The 21,393-nt window shown below is 39.9% G+C and overlaps 4 protein-coding genes across 13 annotated transcripts; 2 read left to right on the forward strand and 2 right to left on the reverse strand.

Annotated features, from left to right (window-relative positions):
- Nucleotides 1–678: 678 nt before the first annotated feature.
- Nucleotides 679–11,633, forward strand: LOC6563923 (bestrophin-2). Of its 8 annotated transcripts, none has more exons than XM_032737170.2 (9): nucleotides 710–811; nucleotides 4,494–4,745; nucleotides 6,711–6,821; nucleotides 6,889–7,312; nucleotides 7,746–8,078; nucleotides 8,146–8,508; nucleotides 9,581–10,274; nucleotides 10,441–10,491; nucleotides 10,932–11,633. In XM_032737170.2, the coding sequence occupies exons 2-9, from the start codon at nucleotides 4,675–4,677 to the stop codon at nucleotides 11,273–11,275; spliced, it is 2,391 nt and encodes a 796-aa protein (XP_032593061.1). In that variant the 5' UTR covers nucleotides 710–811; nucleotides 4,494–4,674; the 3' UTR covers nucleotides 11,276–11,633. The 8 variants fall into 8 exon arrangements, with proteins under 8 accessions (XP_032593064.1, XP_001990032.1, XP_032593061.1 ...); XM_032737169.2 differs by having other exon boundaries at nucleotides 4,503–4,745; XM_032737174.2 differs by having other exon boundaries at nucleotides 4,503–4,745; nucleotides 8,146–8,388.
- A 1,165-nt stretch (nucleotides 11,634–12,798) lies between these two features.
- LOC6563922 (SAFB-like transcription modulator) lies at nucleotides 12,799–18,448 on the reverse strand. 3 transcript variants are annotated; one of them, XM_032736827.1, is made up of 9 exons: nucleotides 18,148–18,448; nucleotides 17,604–18,086; nucleotides 17,510–17,537; nucleotides 16,925–17,054; nucleotides 16,790–16,833; nucleotides 14,544–15,636; nucleotides 14,001–14,150; nucleotides 13,411–13,929; nucleotides 12,799–13,338 (listed from the first exon to the last, which is right to left on the reverse strand). In XM_032736827.1, exons 1-9 carry the CDS (start codon nucleotides 18,265–18,267, stop codon nucleotides 12,960–12,962), a joined length of 2,946 nt encoding a protein of 981 aa, XP_032592718.1. In that variant the 5' UTR covers nucleotides 18,268–18,448; the 3' UTR covers nucleotides 12,799–12,959. The 3 variants fall into 3 exon arrangements, with proteins under 3 accessions (XP_032592718.1, XP_001990031.1, XP_043070765.1); XM_001989995.2 differs by having other exon boundaries at nucleotides 13,411–13,932; XM_043214830.1 differs by lacking the exons at nucleotides 12,799–13,338; nucleotides 13,411–13,929; nucleotides 14,544–15,636 and having other exon boundaries at nucleotides 14,035–14,150.
- Nucleotides 18,449–18,748: 300 nt separating this feature from the next.
- LOC6563995 (peptidyl-prolyl cis-trans isomerase sig-7) lies at nucleotides 18,749–20,690 on the forward strand. Its single transcript, XM_001989994.2, has 2 exons — nucleotides 18,749–20,252; nucleotides 20,316–20,690. The coding sequence occupies exons 1-2, from the start codon at nucleotides 18,841–18,843 to the stop codon at nucleotides 20,650–20,652; spliced, it is 1,749 nt and encodes a 582-aa protein (XP_001990030.1). The 5' UTR covers nucleotides 18,749–18,840; the 3' UTR covers nucleotides 20,653–20,690.
- LOC6563994 (complex III assembly factor LYRM7) lies at nucleotides 20,650–21,345 on the reverse strand. Its single transcript, XM_001989993.2, has 4 exons — nucleotides 21,278–21,345; nucleotides 21,076–21,219; nucleotides 20,935–21,016; nucleotides 20,650–20,874 (listed from the first exon to the last, which is right to left on the reverse strand). The coding sequence occupies exons 1-4, from the start codon at nucleotides 21,299–21,301 to the stop codon at nucleotides 20,708–20,710; spliced, it is 417 nt and encodes a 138-aa protein (XP_001990029.2). The 5' UTR covers nucleotides 21,302–21,345; the 3' UTR covers nucleotides 20,650–20,707.
- Nucleotides 21,346–21,393: the final 48 nt, after the last annotated feature.

Consider the following 21,393-nt stretch of genomic DNA (forward strand, 5'->3'; position numbering starts at 1 on the left):
TTTATATGCGTATCCCTGAAAGTATGCAATATTTATTTATTGATTGAAAATAACCTGTACAATCAATGTACGATGTACGACTAGAACTTGGAACTGCTGGTGTGCTTTTCTTTCTTGAAAAAATATTACATAATTCCAAACTATACCAGGCTCTGCTACACCTTAAAATGATTAACATTATGATCTCAGTTATTATGCATAATTTGCTTATCTTGTAAATTTGTTTTTATATATTATAAATAATTTATTTTGGCCTTCCAGTCATATGGGCAAGTAATTATTTATAATTTGATAAGCTTGGGATGTTTCACTCTAATACTCGAAAGGCGTTTATAAAATGTTTAATAGTATTTGCAGTAAGTTTAGTACAATATTTTAGAGATCGATGCAATTGGATATTAATTCACATTCTGAATTCGTCCATACGTGTATCTTATAAATTAACAATAATTTGAATGCATAAAACAAGTGAGCAAAACTCGGCGCCTACCCTCAGCAGTGTCAACTCCAACCCTGTGCTTGGCTTATCGCCATTCGCCGCTCACAACCAGTTGTGTTGTGTTGCTCTCTCTCACACGCTCGCAGCAATTGGAACAGGCATGGATTTGAGGTTTCTACACAGCTGCCGGTATACGAATAGTGTTCCCAGTTCTGTTAGTATTTTTGCACAGCAGTTTCAGTCTGAAATTGGCGGTCGTTGAGCGTGGAAGTGCCAAATGCGAGAGAATACGTCGCACAGAGCGCGATTTGTTTGAATGGCTGGCACGAAGGGCATGGCAACATATACATCTGCGTCTACGATTTTATAAATGTATGTGTATGTGTCTATGTGTATGTGTGTGTATGTGTGTGTGTGTGATAGAATAACAGTGGCAACGGCACCAACGACGTCAAAATAGTGAAACTTAAAGGCCAAGAAAAGAAATAAGAGCCCAAAATACATAACAACAAAGAAGCAGCGTCAGCGTCTTATTGTTGTTGTTGTTGTTGTCGTCGTCGTCTCTGTTTGGACGCGAGGTGGAGTTGTTCTATGTTGTTTTTTCTATAGTTGGTGAACCTCGTGTACCTGGAGCAGTTTTGTTTACTGTACTCGCGTGTTTCGTTCGCACTGCAAACCCCAGTTACAAACTGCACTAATATTAGTTAGCAATTGTAAGTGACCATGGCGCGATTTAATCACAGTGTAATCAGTAAAACTAACCACGCTAAACAAACATTATATGCTAACGCTACATACAAATTTATAGAAACCGCGTGACGCTCAAATTCAAGAATCCGGTTGATGCTCAATTTGAAGCAAATCGATTGAATATTTCGAATCATAAATAAAAAGTGCAGAATAAATGAACTGTCCGCAATAGTGGGCAGCTTTTTTGTTATGCCATCGATAATTTCTATATGCGTATATATTTCATATATATGTATATATGAACATAAGTTGTGTCTCTTTGTCAGTGGAACGCCGCTGTGAGTCATCACAGAGTCCGCATTGGCTAAAGTGCAAGCTCAGCACACATTACTTCAATACATATATAAATATTTATTTTTAACCCTCGGCACACTCAAAATTTGCGTCGCATGCAAATTTTTGACAACCCGACACTCGTAATATTTTCAAAGTGCGCTGAAGCTTTGAGTACTAACAACAATCAAATCTGAATAATAAGAAAATTAAATGTTTAATTAAAATGCTGTTCGGGTCCGCTTAATTGTCATCAAGTTCATCAAAATGAACTGCCAATAAAATAACATAAAATACTCAAGCACTTATGTAAATTCGCATTTCGTGTATTAGACGAATTATTCAGAAACAAGTGTGTGTGTGTGTGTCATGTTTTGTAAATATATATGCATATACTATATATATTTAGAAACCCGTCGATCTGGCAGCCGTTGCCAATTTTTTGCATTAAATGTCATTAACCTCGACGAGTTGAGTTCGAATGTTGTTGTTCAGTTTGATTTACCGTAAACCCTTATTATTCTAATAATAACTTGGTTCTTGATATTGACTTAATTTATTATTAGGTGTCATTGGTTTGAATTGCAAAGAGCTATCCATAAATCACTTCAAATGGGTTACTCAGTGATAAGAATGTGCACTATTGCATAAGCCTCAAGCATTCATACATTGCCAGAGGTCAGTTACATACATAGTATATACATAAATATATGTATTGATGTACGCATGTTTGTAAGTGTTGACATAGTTCTCCAACGGCTGTTTTGTGAATTTTGAGTTGACTGTTTTCAATCAGTTGGCAATGAAGTGCTTTGAGTGCTCGATTGCAAGTGCTAAATAAGTTAATGCGAATATGAATCAGGTCAGTTAGCACATTAAGTGCAGAAGCGATAATTATTAAAAAAATAGAACATTTCTTTGTTTGTGGATAAAGCGCAGTCATACAGTGATTCCGAGAATAATTATTATATATTAATAAAAAAAAAAAATACGGATGCTGAACATTTAAATACCCCGCAAACTTTTCTGCTTCATGCATTAGTTAAATGTTTTAAGTCCATCAATCAAGCAACTTAAATTCTATTTGAATTTTACAATCGCATAGCAGTCAATCTTGTATCGCAACTCTTTATGAACGACTCTGCGTTGTTTACTTTTAACGAAGGGGCCTAGCTACATAAGGCCCCAATGACTCATTTGCTTATCAAATATTCATAATACTCTCAGCTTATGTCCAACAAAGTACTCATAATACTCACGCAATTACATTTAGTTGATCACGAGCACATTTTGCTCCAGCTATACTTAATAATCTTATAAACATCCACCAAAATGTATCATATATATAATCAGCTGACTATGTCAAGTGCTGGCTTTTATGTGATTTACGAGTTTATATACTAAAAAATAAGCTTGTATTGGTACAGTTAAACAAATTTATTTATCGGTATCCATTTTATACACATGCTTACCTTTTCAATCTGTAAAATATACCAACAAATGATGTCATGATCCAGACCCAAAAGTCTCTCTCACATTCACATACCAGACAATACACAGACAACCATTTTATTTGAGTGCTGTATTCGTTTTATGGATTCTGATCATTAGCTCACCGGTTCACAGAAAACCTTTGGCTTTTGGTTACTCTCTTACATACGAAAATTCGTCAGCATTTGTGTGTTCATTGAAAACAAATTTTTCTCACTTGAAATCGGAGAAGTGTGAGCTCATCTTTAGTCATCATTAAGTACATAATACTAAGTACATAAGTACTTTTTTACAAAAGTAGAATAACTTAGTTACGAAACTTTAGGTTCCAATATGAAATATATATATATTGGACCAATTAATGTGCAATCATAGCTTTCAAAAGCAGCTGACCCTCAGTGACACCTCCGATTAGAACAAAAATACCCATTATAACATCAATGATATCGCCCACAAGTGATCTGCCAACGCTTTTCAAACGTTTTTTTTTTTTTTTTTTTGTGACCACTATATGTACAGCTGTGGACATCTAAATAATATTCGCTGAGCTTGTAAATATGGTTATGTTTATTAACTCTGCAACAACACGATTAACTCAACTCAAATGGGATTTACCCAAAATTAATGGCATTTCCACAAAAAAAAATTATTATTTCCTCATATAACATTAGGCTTAAGCAACATGTGCTATTTGTGTGATCACTTAAAATTACAGCTTATAAAGTAAAACAAACGATGATAGCAAAAGTAGTAAAGATATTGAAAGGCATAGTGGCGCAAAATAAAGTTTCAGATAACAGACCAACAATTTCTGCATGAAATGTTGAGGAATCCATTGATGGAAAACTTTGAGGAATAGTAATAAATATATATATATATATATATATATATTTTTTGTTTAAGTTCGAATCTTCTATGCGTCAAGGATCCGAGGCATATTATGCAAAGTATATAATTATATTTTGGTCTTAAAAATGTTTAAAAAAATATATAAACATAAGTTTTGCATTCCATGCCGGGAAACAATAATTTTTTGTCTGCTACTTGCTCAATTTTGTGTAGCTCGGATTATATGCTTGGCATTTTGGCCCGGAAATTAACTTATTGTTTTTTTTTTATCAGGTCCCACTGAATTGATAGTTTTTGTGCTGATTGTATGGCCATATCTGTACGTTTTTGAGTAGTTAGCTGGAAGTCAGAGCTTCTCTGTTATTCCCCACAATTTGTTTAATTGCTGCAATTAATGTAATCCACACGTCACTGTTGCATTTTTGAAAATGTTTAACTGAATGTGCAATTCAATTGTGTTCCGCGTTTTAATGTCTCATGTTTTCTGTTTAATTGACCTCTAGTTGGAAATATCGATTTTTGAATTTCAAATGCAATTTTGATGTAGCGTTTGACCAAGCTTAACTACATATGCGTGACTATAAACACCAAATAAAACTATTAGAAATGACACAATATAGCACAGTTACATGATATTGAAAGATTTTGGACTAACACTTAATGTATATATTTTTGATTTTCTTTTTCTTAGAACCTAAAGACATTGGCTGCGCTAAACTAAAAGAAAACACAGCAAAATGTACATTTATCAAAACGGCGAATCGTGATAAGAATCAAACAAAAACTGAAGCTACAAAGCAATACCAATATTAGTTTAATCACAAATCTCAACTGCAAATAATCAAGTGTAAACTTGAATAAGCGTAGCAAAAATGACAATAACATATACAGGAGAAGTGGCCACTTGTCGGGGCTTTGGCTGTTTTCTCAAACTATTACTCAGGTAAGCAAGATGTTACTAACAAATTTCTAAGTACATATAAATTAAATTATATATAAATATTTATTTAATATATAAATTGTCTTTATACATTGGTAGAAGGTATTATAGACGTATTGAGACGTCTTTTATCTCACAAAAGAATATATATTGTTGAACAGCAACACTAACCGCATTGATGAAGACCATCTGTCCGAATCTTTTGACTTATGTGTCAGTTAAAAAATAAATGTCAAACTGTTTATTTGTTTGAACAAAAATGTTGAAACTTTAAACTTTAAACAAAACTCCTATAAATAAAATTTATTTGAAACGTACAAAAGATTAATCAGCAGATTGACTCCTGTCTACAAGGGTCTATTACATTCGGCATGCCTAAGGTTATCCGTCTTTCTTATTATTATTATTTTTTTTGCTCAATTTTGAATTGCAGTGCAAACTGCATGTGAATGTAAAGTGTGTATAAATTGATAGTCCAGTGCTAATTCAAGAACTGACACAGTTGAACACAAACCACAAATTGAGCTATACTCAAATATATACATTTATATACATTCAGTTGATAGTCGTCAAACAGCGCACAATTGCATGTAATGCAAATAATAGAAGAAGTTCAACGCTTCCCTTCAACCACCAACGAGGTTTGCAGTGCCGCTGATAGCAGCAACTCCACCCACACATGATACTAATATCAACACAACCCTACCAGCCACCCATCCACTTGAAATGCAATGTAATATAGACTGCCTGAGCCGTCATGTGTTTGACATCTGTCACGCATGTAATTTGAATTATAATTTAATAATGGCTAGTCAGGGTTTGCTTCGATATCTATATGTATATATTTACATAAATATGAGATAGTATCTGTAGTGTGTAAATATGTAAAAGTAGTTCACATCTATATAAATGATCAGCTGATAAGGTGAGTTGCATTATTTGTTGTGGCTAATCAACAAACAGGTTACCCTAGATTTGATAATCAAACTGAACCTGTAGATAATGTGCTAATTTAGAAATGTGATTTAGCACGTCAAAATAATTGAAAATCAGCTAAAACTGATGCAGTCTCACGTAACCGACTGCATAATACTCTATTCCCAACAAAATTGCAGATAATAAATTATGGAAAACAGACAATGATTTTAAGTTGAGAGCTGTAAATAGTGAGTAATTTCGATTTCAGAGGTGGTAATAAGCTTTAGCTGGATCTTAAAAGATTGTTGTTTGTAATCTCCTTTTTAAACTAAAACTGCGCACATTTAGTTTTTCAGTCTTAAACAACAACAAAAATATATTATATTGCCTTCTTAAAGCCTTTTTATCACCTTCAAGCTAATTAGATTTCATAGCAGTAAAAGTCTTTTGAGTGAGATTGAAAAAAAAGACGAGCTACTATATACCCTTTAAAAAAATTGCAATTCCAGACGAGGTTATCTTTGCATATGAAAGTTTAATTAAAATTATCAACGCCGACAAGCCTTGAAATCTTGCTGCCAACTGATAAAACTCAAAATTTGTTTGCCTGTCTGCGTTAAATGAATACGTTTTTTGTTGTTATCAACTTTTATGGTGATAAGAATTTTGTGTTTATAATTGGTCGACTTTCGTTTGAAATGATGGTGAGGCGATTTACAAATATACTCAACTGGCACATGCTCATTTTTATGACGTTTTGTCAGTAATAAGTGGACGGTGGCATCAATATCGCCCCATATCAGGGCGGTATGGCTTTGTATTGATGACTCCTGATGACGTAGCCAGTTATAGGAATTATTGTAAACACATGTCAGACTTTATGCCGCGCATTAATATATATTGTTCCCCTCCTCCTCACCGATGGGTGTAGCCAATAAACGTTGAAATGTTTTTGTACCAACTATATTGTGGTAATAAGCTTACGCTCTATTTATAACTGTGACTAGTCGCCAACACAATAATAATTACACTTATTATGTACCCTTGCAGATGGCGCGGCAGTATTTACAAATTAGTTTGGCTGGATCTGTTGGCCTTTCTTTCATTATATTATCTGCTCAATCTGGTCTATCGCTTTGCGCTCAATCCAGCACAGAAAGAGTAAGTTGCAATCGTAGTTTCCCTATACTAAATATAATTCTAACATTTCTTCATTTTCTTCAACCAGAACATTTGAGGCCATTGTGGCTTATTGCAACAGTTATCGTGATCTCATACCGCTGTCCTTCGTGTTGGGTTTCTATGTGTCGATTGTGATGACAAGGTGGTGGAATCAGTACACTTCAATACCCTGGCCGGATCCGATTGCCGTCTTCGTTAGCTCTAATGTGCATGGACAGGATGAGCGTGGTCGCGTCATGCGTCGCACAATTATGCGCTATGTGTGCTTGTGCCTCACAATGGTGTTGTCAAATGTATCGCCGCGCGTTAAGAAACGCTTCCCGGGCCTTAACAATCTGGTTGAGGCGGGCCTGCTCAACGAGAATGAACGTACAATCATTGAGGCAATGAACAAATCGTTTCCACGCCCCTCCAAGCACTGGCTTCCCATTGTCTGGGCAGCCAGCATCATAACGCGGGCCAGAAAGGAGGTATTGAAATAATAAAATCACAACTTAAAAACTAAAAATAATAGCTATCTATCTACACCAAAAAAAAATCACACTTGATTTTAACAAATTTGGCATAACATTCTCTTGAAGGGCAGCTCAACTCATTTCTATCGATGCGATGAAAATTGGAAAGGCAAACTTTTTTCTACCGACCAACGCGTTCAATAAACTATAAAATGAATGTTTTTCAAAATAAGGGTTTCATATAAATTTGGAATTCAATCGAACTACAAAAAGTAGAAATAGAGCAAACCTTTCTTTTTCAGCTATTCCCAATAATGGTTATACCTGCATATTTATCTAAAAGCTTTCCTAATTTCCAGTATTATCTTTCTCAGTTTTTCCCAATGATAACTATATCATAAACTCCAACAAGTGATATATATTTGAATTGTGTTTTATACATTTACAGGGTCGCATCAGGGATGACTTCGCAGTGAAAACCATAATTGATGAACTAAATAAGTTTCGAGGACAATGTGGACTACTTATAAGTTATGACACGATCAGTATTCCCCTGGTCTACACACAGGTGGTCACCTTGGCTGTCTATTCCTATTTCTTGACCTGTTGCATGGGTCAGCAGTGGGTGGATGGGAAGGTCGTCGGCACCAGTAGCTATCTGAACAAAGTGGATTTATATTTTCCCGTATTTACCACGCTGCAGTTCTTTTTCTATATGGGCTGGCTCAAGGTGGCCGAGTCTCTGATCAATCCCTTTGGCGAGGACGATGATGATTTTGAGGTGTGTGTTCAATAGAAAGAAATAGTGCAAATAAAAATTGTGTAACTTGTTAAGTGTTGCTCCCTAGGTTAACTGGATGGTGGATCGCAATCTGCAAGTATCCTATCTAATTGTAGATGAAATGCATCACGATCATCCGGAGTTGCTGAAGGATCAATATTGGGACGAGGTGTTCCCCAATGAACTACCCTACACAATAGCTGCAGAACGGTTTCGAGAGAATCATCCGGAGCCTTCCACTGCCAAAATCGAAGTACCCAAGAGTGCGGCAATGCCCTCAACATTGTCGTCCGTACGAATTGATGAAATGGTTGGTAATAATAACGGACCAGGGCCCCCAGGGTCGAAGCAGTCTGCCGCTGAGCAGGCGCAAAGCGCACCCATGCAGACAGTTACTTATGACCTTTCCAAGGCTGCGCCAGATGAGGAGGTTAGAATCAAAACGTTGGCAGCATTTACTACGATGTATTGGCACCAAATAATAATCGGCTACCTGAACTAAATCTACTACTACTCGTCCATCCATGAACATCACTCACGTACTATTGGCGGAAAACAAATCAATCGAACTGATTTTTCTAACCTTCTTATCTCTTCTTAACTGAAATGGAATTCCAAATGGGATTCAGATCTATCATTGGCATTTCAAATCACAACGGTGCTTGGTTGTTATAACTACGTCTTTTATATGTTTAAGAGCTGAAAAATGTGAATGACAGTGGATTTTATTATGTATCTAGATTAACTATCCTTATGACTGGTATATGAACATTTAAACAATTGAACTTGAAGTGGTTTGATAAAAAAATGAAAATTATGCCTAATTACAGCAGAGAAACTCAGGGGCCGTAAATAAAGTTTAATTTTTAATATAATATGACTTTTTCAAATTAAGCTGTTGCAAGATTTACACATATCCTTAAAAAATGAAACAAGACGTAAATTTAACAATCATATTTTAAGTTTTCTTTTAAAATTAATTTTTCGGACAACGACAGCTCTCTTTGAAAATTTCATAAATAAAATCTACAAAATAATAATTATTTTTGAGTTTAGAAAATTGTTTAGCCTGCGTTCTTTAGTAAAACTCAAAAATAATCATTATTAAATGAGATAACACCTACAATCTTATAAATAGCCAATAAATTAAAATTTTTATGATACAATTTATAGTGATAATGGAAAAATTCAAAGTAATTATAATATATTCATATAGAATCCACTGGAAAATATCACTAACATAATTATAGTTTTAAATGGTGTTTGTGTCTGTGTATCTATTGTATAAGACTGCATACTAACTTTTGATTCTAACAATAATCTGTTTGCCTACAGCCTCTAACTGCACTACACACTGCACGGCTTTCGGTTGCTTTATTGCACCAAATTGCACCTTTCGGTTTCAAGTAACTTATGCGCACTTTAAACTTTCCATAGAGTATTATTTGTGCTTATTTTGACTAATATATTCCGCTTTTTTTCCACCATGATGCAACACGCAGGCCGACGACGCCAGTGGTATTCATTTCTCAGCTGGCAATGGCAAATCGCGTTTGGGTCTCGGCTCGTCGCCCAGTTTGGGTAACGTGTCGGGTACCTTGTCTCGGGTGAACACTGTGGCATCCGCCCTGAAGCGTTTGCTAAGTCGCGATGACAGTCGACCAAACTCTGCCACGCCAATCGATGATCCTGGCAAATATCGTTTCCCCACTAGCGCCAGTTCGGCCAGCTTGAGTGGCGCCGTCGCCAGCGCAACTGCTGTGAAACCAGCTGGAAGTATGCGCATTACTGATCAGGTCATTGAGGAGGTGGACGAACAGGTGACCATCACATCGACGCGAGCCAACGATCCGCGGCCCAATGTGAAGGACATATTTGGACAGCCGCAGTCAGTGCCACTACAGCCACCGCCACCAACAGGAGCAACTGCAGCAGCAGGGGCAGCAGGAGCAACAGCACCAGGTCGCTCCCAACCCATGGATATACCGCAGCGTACGCCACCATATGAGCGTGCCCATTCACAGCATGATCCACACCCATCGCTATTCCCGCCCGGTGGTGTTGAGGCTTTGTTGAGCACCTCGGCACCGGCTGATAGTACCTCGCTACTGTCGGCTGCAACGGCTCCCTCATCGCCGGTGGGTGACAGCACCAAGTCGTTGTTTGACCAACCGAAGGCCGCTAGCCGTGACACGGGTAAGTTGTTGGCATCCGTACGGGGGAGTGTGGAACATCCTCTTCCCCAGCTTTTGACACCCACAATTAACATTTATCTTCATATATCACACACTCAAAAACATTCAACATTCAAACAACACATTCGTCGAATGCGCGTTAAAAATATAATGGTTAATACGTAAAGCCCTTGAGAGACCTGATGCACAGCAGCTGTTTAGGTGGTTCTTAACGCCCGGTAAAGTTCAATCAAGCAATGGCCAAAATAATCTAATTCGTTCCTTAGCTTAGATCCATTTAAATGTTGCGATCCCTTAAGCAATTGTTATTTGTACGTGTTGTCTTATATTATTATTTTTATATTTAGTACTCGTACTCTTCATAATTGGAATGAAAATTAATTTATTTTTATTAAAAAAATATTTATTGAATTTTGTATTAATTACTAACCAGAGCTTAGCGAATATTCGAATTTGTAGCTTGTATTGTCCTAGACCCAATTTGTTGTGGGTTAATTTAAACTAATTAAATGCGCCCGTAATGGCAAATTTATTTAAAAACTTTGCGTAGCCGTAATCCTTCTTCTTCTAGCCGTTGCACGTTATTCTATTCAACCTGTTCAAATCTCATTGAAGCATGGAGCAAAAATCAAACTAATCTAAATCTCTGTACTTACAGTCGAAAACTTGGACATTAAGACATCAAGCGATGCGCTGGCACCCAGCACAGCTGCCGAGCCGGTGCCAGATACCAACGATGACTTCGATAAGTTAAAGGCCGCCCGTGAAAAGGAGAAACTGATGCGCCAACAGATAAACTTGGCGCGCACCATCAGCACGGCGCCGGGCGTGGATGCCTCTGGAACTGTGCCGCTGGTGCCTGTTGTGCCGGTGACGGTAGCTGTGGGATCAAATGCACCGCCACCACTGACATCAAATAATTCCAGCGCCGATTTACTTGCTGGCAGCGATCCAGTGAAAAGTTCCACCATCAATTCTGAGGATGCCACAACTGGAAGTTGAACTGGCGTTTAGTATTTAGACGTACTTTTGTATTCAGGCATCTTTTCAAATACCAATTAATTTAATTTAGCGTTAGTGTGTTAGTTAATTTATGTTAGCTACTAAACAGAATAACGCCTTAACATGCTTAGAGTGACACAAACCGATTAAGAATGCTCATTGAGTTAGAATGGACCTTCGTATTTAATTCTGTTTAAATACCAATTATTTAACATTAAGTCAAAAGTGATTTGAATCTTTACAATAATATAAGTATTTCCTAATGGCCAACAGCAATGTGTTTCAATTACAATTTCAAATATTCTGGGCCACTAAGTATATATAAATAAATAATACTCCTCGATCCTGGAGTCAAATATCTAGATTTGACCATAAATTAAAAAAAAAACCGACGGATCATTCCTATTAATGCTATGTGATTTTGTAGCATGCTATTAGTAGTATTTATCCAAATTTCGGCAGCATAAAAAGACGCATAAGTTGTGTGCTTAGTTAGAATATAAGAGAACTTTTTTACACATGATCTTTACTCTTTGATATAGCATTCCAATCTCGATGATTTTCTGCGTAGATATTAAAAACCAAATAATACGTATATTATATTAGTTTGGGTTGGAAAACCGTATATACAAAAAATATGTTTATAAAAGAGCTCATCTTTTGACCGATCGTTCTAATGACAGCTAGACGACGTGGCAATCCGATCTAGCCGGCTCCGATATAGATAAGATAACTTTAAAACTGAGGAACTTGTTCGCAATGAAAAAGACAGAAAGACGAATATAGCTATATCAACTTGGTTAGCAGTGCTAAAATATATGCAACTTATGGGGTTGGAGACGTCTCCTTTAAAGCGTTACAAATTTCACGACAAAATTCTAAAGCCCTCCTACAATGCTAGAAAACATTGAGGTTTATTACCCTATACAAGACGCTAAAATTAAAATGTCTGATATACAACCTAGCAATGGCTGGATACAGAAACTAATATCGTAAATCTAAAATAAATACGATCATAACACATCTTTAATCCTTAGTTCTGTTATTACCCGAGAAAAACAAGCGGAAAGCACTATATTCAATTAGCTTAACGTCCATAACAAGAATATACTTTGATACTTAATTGTGTTTAAAATTTCTGATGCACGCATTTCATTATTTCTCTTCTTTTTTTGTTCAATAAACGCTTCGAGTACACAAAATCATTGAATTATTTTAATCAAAATCTGCACGTCATCTAACAATAAACAGATGTAGACTTTTCTCAATATTCAATATGTGCATATTTCTTTCACACATGCTTAAATAATAATAGACCCAAACAAATTTTGCCCAAGTATTCCAGCAAGTGTTTACATTTAAATGGTTTTTATTTATATTTATTTTTAGTAATTTATTTTCAATACAAGCACATTTTACAAATACGTAAATACAGATATCCCGAGTTGTACATAAAATTCCAGCTACTGGAGTTTTAATTGCAATTTCCCATATCGTCCCATAAGATAATATAAAAAACTGGATTTTAATGATACATCTAATGATATTTAATATAGTTTGTAGATGCTAAGATAATACAACTAAAAGAAATTAACATAAACGCCGAAAGCGTTTAAGGAAAAGTTATCTAGTAATGTTCTTGTTGTGTGCTGTCAATTGCCTCATTAATTGTGTGGGCGCACTTCTAATAACGCGTCACCTGCCCACCATAGCGATCCTGGGCCGGACGACTGCCACCGTACATGCCGCCGGCACCGCTGTTGCCCTGGTAGCCACCACCGGAGCGTTCGTTGTAGTTGCGGTCAAAACGACTTTGACTCTGTCCCTGCATCGGACGCCAGCTGTTGTCCTCGATGGTGGCCGACTTTTGCCACGAGTTGTTGCCATGCATATTTGAGGACATACCATTGTTGCTGTATGACGACTTCAATTGGCCGCCACCACCGCCCAGATGAGCGCTAGCACTGCCGCCGCCGGATGGTGCCCAAATGTTAACGTTCGAGTTGCTGCCATAGCCGCCGGCGGCTCCGCTGTTTGTTGAAGTATCATAGCGTTTGTTGCCACTAAAAATAATTGAGAGCAGGGTAGGCGGATGCTGAGGTGTTCTTTAGTTAAACATGGAAAATGTGGCTTACTGTGACATGCTGTGGGTATCGTCGACGGCACCACGTCTGTAATTGGAGGTGTTGCTGCGATCGGTATCATTATAGCGACCACCACCACCGGCAGCGCCACCACTTGTGTTATTCTTGTGGCCATACGAACCGGCCACATTGCCCGTATTATTTTTGTGCACATAGGAGCCAACACCGCCTCCAGCGTTGCTCTTGTGCACATAGGAGCTGGTCGATCCGCCAGCACCGACTCCACTCGACGAAACTGGCAAGTGACGCACCTCAACCTCGCGCTTGTAATCATCACGTTTACTGGTAGTAGTTGAGGTGTAATCATGCTTGGAGCTTGTGGCATACTCATTGCCGCCAGAGCGCTTGCTGGGCACAGCGGCGTAATCCTCGATGGCGCTGCGCTTGGTGCCCGCGGTGCTGCCATATTCGCCACGTTTATTTGAGTACTTTGAACTGGAGTAATCCTCAAGGACACGTTTCGAGCCCGATGAAGTAACATAATCATCGTGTTTCTTGTCATAACTGCTGCTGCTGTTCGAGAGAGTCAATAAATGTTGTCAAAGTGCTCATCATGACTAATCAATGCATAATAAACTTACGTGCGTGAGCTAACCAAGGAGGCATCAAAGCGCGGCGGTGGCGGAACATCAAAGACATTGGAGCGTTTGCGTTCAGTGACATCGCTGTAGCGATCATCGGTGCGCTTGCTCAGTGAACGCTTAACGGGATCGTCGCGTGACTCCATAATCCTGTGTGGCAGTTGGGGGAAAGATGAAAAGAGTAAAGTTGACAACATAAGCATTGACAATTTCAAGATAGTCGAGTAGTCAAAATTTTAAGTTTCGCAGGTACATATATATGTATGTAGATATAGTTTAGTTTAGTTTAGAGACTACGATGCAGTACATTTGCAGTTGCATAAACATAAACATTACATAAATGCAAAAGCATTTGCCTAGACTCAGCTGTGTCCGGCAACAATATATATTGGGTTGAAGAGACAACGTGGGCGGCTGCAACTTAACACACTAATTTACACGGCTAAATGCCATTTTTTTTTTTGAGAGAATATGTAAAAATAAATATGTTGGTGTTGTATTTTTTTTAGCGTTGTGTGTGCAACGCGTTTACGTTTATCATACTTCATCTGTTGACGCTTCAATTCGAGGCGCTCCAGCTCGATTTTTTCACGCTCCAGTTTCTGGCGCTCGCGTTCCATGCGCAGCAGTTCGGCCTTCTCGCGCTCGAGGCGCTCCCGCTCGATGACTAGTTTGCGACGCTCCTCGGCCAGACGTTCCTCCTCGACGCGCTGCCGTTCGCGCGCTTCGCGACGCCTGCGCTCCTCCTCGCGCAGCTCACGCTCCCTTTCACGCAGGCGCTGGCGCTCGCGCTCCTCACGAATCTTCTGATAGGACAACATCTCACGCTGTCTGCGCTCGCGCTCACGCTGACGCTGCTGTATCTCACGGTCAACGTCGCGCGGCAGACGAGGAGGAGCCGGACGACGATCGTTGGATACCTCACGTTGCTGCGACTTATGGCCACCCGAGCGGTGATCTCGCTCGTGACGCTTGTCACCACCGCCGACCGTGGATGCCTTCTCCTTGTCGTCTCGTGCTGACTTGTTGTTGCGCTCCTTGTCCTTGCCATCCCGCTTGTTACCCAATTCGCCGCTAGAACAGTTCTTGCCCTCAGCGTCAGCATCGCCAGCCTTTTTATCATCCTTGGCACCGGACTTCTTATCGTCTTCCTTCTTCTTCGAATCGTTGCTGGACTTGCTGCTCGTCTTGCTGTTCGCCTTGCTGCCCGAGTCCTTCGATGAGCTGGCACTGCCGCCAATTTCGTTCTTGGTGCGCTCCACCGATATGATACGGCCGTGCAATTCAGTCCGATGTAGATTCTCAATGCAACGTGATGCATCCCCCGACGAGGACATCGTGACATATCCGTAGCAGCGTGTACCTGGGGTGCGTGTGTTGGTGACCACCTTGGCACCAATCACCTTGCCAAACTTGGAGAAAATGGCCTTCAAGTCACTGGCGCGTGTCAATGTCGACAGGCCGGACACCCAGAGATTGCGTGAGAGCAACGCTTGCTTGCCAGCCGCATTTGACGACGATGCACCAGTGGAGCCGGAGCCGGAGCCTCCACCCGATCCCAACTTGTTGGCAGCGGCACCCGAGGATGCCGATGATGCTGCACCTGTTGCTGCTGCTGCTGTTGACGATGTTTTCTCTGCAATTTCCATGTAAATAATAACAATATTGGAAGAGAGTTATGGTCAGAGGCTGTGAGGCTGGTTAACTGTTTTTTTTTGGTAATTTTTTTTTTTTTTTTTTTTTGTATTGATTGATTGATTTGATCATTAAGGGAAGCACTTTAAACGAACACTTTTGTAGCTGGCTGCTGCTTGCTGTTGTATCGTAAATTATCGACAAAACGAACCTAACTCTAGATGCTACAATATAAGTATATATATTATGATTATTATCATTATTGATCTGCGCACTAAGCGGGCTAAGAGAGTGTGAATTTGATTGGGTTTGCTGCTGCTGATGCTGATGCTGGTGATGATGCTGATGATGTTGATGATGCTTCTGCTGGTGTTGTTGCTGCTGTGTCTGCTTCACCACAGGAAGAGGTATAAGTTGTCAAGGTTAGCTCTTTCCATTGTCGCACATGTGAAGAAACCGCCAGTTGCCATGCGTGGAACGCCGTCCTCAAGTCAATGTCGTAGCCTCTGTTGCCGTAGATGTTGTAGCTGAGATAGTTGTCATCATCGCCATCGTCATCCTCGTCATCAGTGTTATATTCGATCTCGCTGTTGCTCCGCGTAGTATTTTATGTCGAACCATCAAGTTAATGCTGCGCTTGCTTTATTTTTTGACTATAGCCAACACTTAAATTTATAATTATAAGCTCAGAGCTTATCCACAAGAATCAACCGATATCGATGTATCGACCTGAATTTTCACACAGGTTTGTCAGCCGTTTGCCAGCATGACAGCATCTTCAGCGGCACAAAATTATTCTTCCTTCAAAACAATACAGTTATCAGTCGAGTTCCTTTTCTCCACTTTAGAAAATCTTTGCTAAAAGTCTATGATTGTGATTAGCTGTATGTCCTTCTGAAAATTAAGGGAGCGCTTTATAATCAGGTTATCCTAGATTTACCGAAGTGTTCGTTATCGCTGCTGGCTTCGATTTGTTGCAAGTTTCTTCCAGTCGCCAGTCTTATCCAATCCATGACCCAACCAAATTCACAGTCTCCGCACATTGGGCTTGTCGCGCAAGTGTTTACTTCTCTTAAGCATGGCCTAACCAACTTATAAGTATTGCCTTTTTAGAGGCACACTTAACTTCCTGGCGCAATAGCAACTTAATTTACCTTTATCGTCTTTTTGATTCGACGATTTTGAAGCCTTTTGATCGCTGTAAGTATATAGATAGAGATAATTTGATAATATTAATATAGTGAGCTTTAGAAGAGCAAAAAGTATTGCAAATTTTTGCGATAACTAACCTAGAGTCCTTCTTATCAGTGGACTTGTCATCCTTCTTCTTTGAGCGAGTGTTGTCATCCTCCTTGTGAGTCTTTTTATCACCATCCTTAGAGACGGCACTTGATTTTTCAGTTTTAATTGCCGGTTTCACTATAAATTGACCATTTAATATGTTAGGTATATATATATATAAATAGAAAGAGATCGAGTTAAGAAGTACATCTTAAGTTTCTGTATATAATTTATATAACTGGCTCATAGTGTCAGTTTGTTTATTTCTCTGAATGATAATAACTAACTTGGTTACTCTTAAAGCTAAAGAAATCGTCGTAATTATGCGGGTAACTAGAAGTTTATATTAGATTCGATAAGATCAGTCTCAACTATGGCATTTGTAGAAATTAGAAGTGTCAGCTAAAAATGCATTTCAACATTTGCGACTATTACGAAACGAGTTTGCTCGCATAGAAAGCTTGTCAGACACGCTTTGGTGAAGCGATGCGATACGACTAACTGGAAGAACCAGTAACCCAGTTAATACAGTTTAAGTCAATGTATATATATGTTTAGGTATTTGTGTAAATTGCAGCATAGCACTTGCTTACCCGACTTGATGGACTTGTCATCAGGCGCCTGTAAAAGGGCATTTTCCAAATTAGCATGCGTTTGTAGATTTAGTTTATTGCATAAAATACTTACCTCATCGTGTAAAAGTTTTTGTTCGTCTTCACCAATTGTTAGGTTGATGGACTCGTCATTGTCCATGTTCACAGTGTCGCCGGTGTTCTCCTCCTGCATTTCATCTTCGGCCGCTAGTTCGGCTTCGCCTCCTTCGGCGGCATCAGCACCTTCGCTAGCCTCGACTTCGCCATTGCGCTGCTCACTGTTTTGTGCGGCACTTTCCTCTTCTTCTTCGTCATCATCATCGTCATCCAAAATGACGCAGACATCATCGACATCGCCGACCTGATCTATTTCGTGGCCATCTCCATCGGCATGGTGAGCACCATCTTCTGCCTCTTCTTTGGAATCTTGATTTGCCTCATCGGGATCAATGGGCTCCTCTTTGATGAGCACCTCGGAGGATTCAGGCTCTTTCATTGGAACCGGAATTGGCTTCTTGGCCTTGGCTGACGACTCTATTAAATGTATGCTGGGGTCGACGCCCTCCTCCTTCAAAGCCTAAAATCATTGCACAATCGTACTTCTTCTGCTGTTGTGTAAACCCTCTCCAAATACCTACCCTCTCGAGACGTTCGATTAACACAGACTTTGGACCCACTGTCTCCAATTTGCGCTTCTCCAGCTCTTCTTTCAAGTCGCTGACCCGCAACTCGCCGACTTTCTTGCCAATCTCGGGCATTTTGTATTCTTATTACACTTAATCACAGGGCGCACACAAATTGTCGTACGAAATAATAGAACACACTTAAATCTCAACAGCAACAAAAAAAAAAGAAAAAATATTCTGATCTTTGCTGTTTTCACAACGTGTGTAAGATTCCGTATGCCAACTGAGAACCTTTTACAATTTTTCCAAAAATCAAAATGGCGACTTGATAAATACCTAGCCCTGCTAGCCGATAATCATCGATAGTCGAGGGCTGCAACAAATTGGTTAATTTCAATGTGTTACGATAAATCAGTATCGTTAAGATTGAATATTTTAAGTATTATTCCAATACAATTTGTTAAAGATTTCGAATTGCCAAAACAAAAATATATTTTATTTTTATTCATTATTTTTAATCAACATACCAGTCTTTCATATCTGTTTCGCACATAATAAATTAGACATGCAGAGGTATGCATTACAAAAACAAAATTAGAGTTTTTGGTATTGCGGAATTAATCGTAAGCGGTCTCACTGTTTGCGTACACATTCCTTGCCTACTTGATTTTCGTAAATAATCGTTTGCGTTTGTACCGGCTTAGAATGGCTGTGGTTATTGAGACCACGCTGGGTGACTTGACTGTTGATCTATTTATGGACGAGCGACCGATTGCGTGCCTTAACTTCATCAAGCTCTGCCAGTTGAAATACTACAACTTCAATCTATTCCACACGGTTCAGCAGGGATTCATTGCCCAGACTGGGGATCCTAGTGGCGCCGGTGATGGCGGCTCATCCGTGTGGGGCGTTGTGGAGGGCTCCCAGAAGCGTTTCTTTGAGGCCGAATACATACCGAAAATCCACCATTCGAGTGCCGGTATGCTCTCTTTGGTGAGTGTCGGCAAAAACCTCGTTGGCTCCCAGTTTTTCTTTACGCTCGGCGAGAATTTGACTTCCTTGGACGGCACCCATTGTGTCATTGGTGAAGTGGTGGAGGGACACGAACTGCTGCGGAAGCTGAACGATGCCATTGTGGACGAGAGCTTTCGTCCCTATCAAGATATTCGCATAACGCACACAGTCGTTCTGGAAGATCCGTTTCCCAATCCTCGTGGCTTTCAGATACCCGCCCGTTCACCGTCTCCCAGCGTGGAAAGGCTTCAAAATGGTCGCATCGCTGCCGACGAGGACATTGACGACACCAACGGCAAGACCATGGAGGAGATGCAAGAGATGCTCGCAGAACGGGAGGCCATAGCACGTGCTACAATCTTGGAAATTGTGGGCGATCTGCCGGATGCGGACATGGCGCCACCGGAAAACGTGCTATTCGTGTGCAAGCTCAATCCTGTAACAACCGACGACGACTTGGAGATCATTTTTAGTCGCTTTGGCGTTGTGAAGGGCTGCGAAGTGATACGCGACCGGAAGACAGGCGACTCCTTGCAGTACGCTTTTGTCGAGTTCGAGGATCAGAAGTCCTGCGAAGCGGCCTATTTCAAAATGGACAATGTGCTCATCGACGATCGACGCATCCACGTGGACTTCTCGCAGTCGGTGGCCCGGGTGACTTGGCGGGGCAAAGGCCGAGGCGTTATTGGTGCCGATGGCAAATTGGACTTTAACAATCTACGAGACAATGGTGCCAATAACAATGGACGGAAAAATGAGAGTAGAACCAACAAAAGGGGTCGCAATGAAGGACGAAGGGATGTACGAAAACCTGAAGAGCAACGGAGCCGAATGGGCTCTGCTGAACGCAGAAGGGCTCGCGAATTACGACATCAAGAGCAAGAGGGCCGTGAGGATCGCTCCCGTAACCATAATCGACAACGTTCAAAATCAAGAGAACCCACTGAACGCCACAGGGAACGAAGCGATCGGCGACGCTCCCGATCGAGGGACAGAAACGAGCGAAGAAGGGCAACGTCTCCTTACCGAGGCAATCGTTATTCGCCGGAGCGAAGACGTCAAGAAGATCGTCATAATCGCAGTAGTAGAGATCGACAGCAAAGGTATTAAGTTTTAAATGACTAAAATTGAAATTGAATCTTGTGCATTAATATTTTCGCTTGCAGATCCGCGTTTCGAGTACAGGAAAACTCACAAAGCGAACGACGAAACATTGAAAGAAAATCGAAGGAGGAACGCTCGGAAAACACCCAAAACGATCGAAAACGTTTAGCTGTGGAGAGGGAGAGTAAATTTAAGAAGAAATCTAAACGTGCCAAGAGCAGCAGTACGGAATCTAGCGATTCCTCCGATGACACTGAATCGTCATCTGACAGTTCGGAGGATAGCTCCTCCTCCACATCCTCAGATGAGCGTAGCAAGCGCAAGAAGAGTAGCAAGTCGAAGCATAAGAAGACCAAGACAAAGAGCAAACACAAGTCAAAGAAAAAGCACAAGAAATAATATTATATACATATAATTTAGATTAATTCGCTAAGTTATTCACAATGTGTATTTTTTACTTCTTACTACGCGAATCCAACTCGGCCTCCAGAGCAGCCATCGCTGCCCCACCACAACAACCTGTAGACTTATCACCTTGTCGTTTGCGTGGTGCTTGAATAACTGCATCGGGATTGAAGACCACATTGTCCATGCGAGTTGTTTCCGGCGTTATGCGAAGCTCTGTAAAATTGTTACTTTGGATTTGGCAAATGGGAAACTATTTATGTAATTTATACCAACCGTAGACGTTATCTTTTGTCTGTTTGGCCTGTATTACATTCGTTCGCAACTCGTAGTCCACTTCCTCCGCTAATTTAATCATCTGCAAATAATGTACTTATTTTATTCATTCACACAATTGTACTAACTCTAAGAAGCAACCTTTTGAATTTCTCCCTCATTGGTTTCATTTCGATTTTGCTGAAAAGATTCGTTGATCTTATGTCGGCCGGCCAAAAGCGCCCTCTCGTCACCGTCAAACACATACTCACGAGTGCGATGTAGCTTTTTAAATGCACTCAGCACCTGTCGTTGTCAAATCAATGTATATTAGTTAAATTAAAGTATGATTTTAATAACTTGCCTGGCGCCTTAACGATTGGGACATTATTTTTACGTCATTAACCAGCTATCAGCTGTTTATTTTGACAGTGATGGGCAACCCTGGCAAAGTGCACAGAGCTGCTTATTGTTCAACTA

This window comes from Drosophila grimshawi, unplaced genomic scaffold (genome assembly GCF_018153295.1).
Source record: "Drosophila grimshawi isolate 15287-2541.00 unplaced genomic scaffold, ASM1815329v1 contig_311, whole genome shotgun sequence".
NCBI lineage: Eukaryota > Metazoa > Arthropoda > Insecta > Diptera > Drosophilidae > Drosophila > Drosophila grimshawi.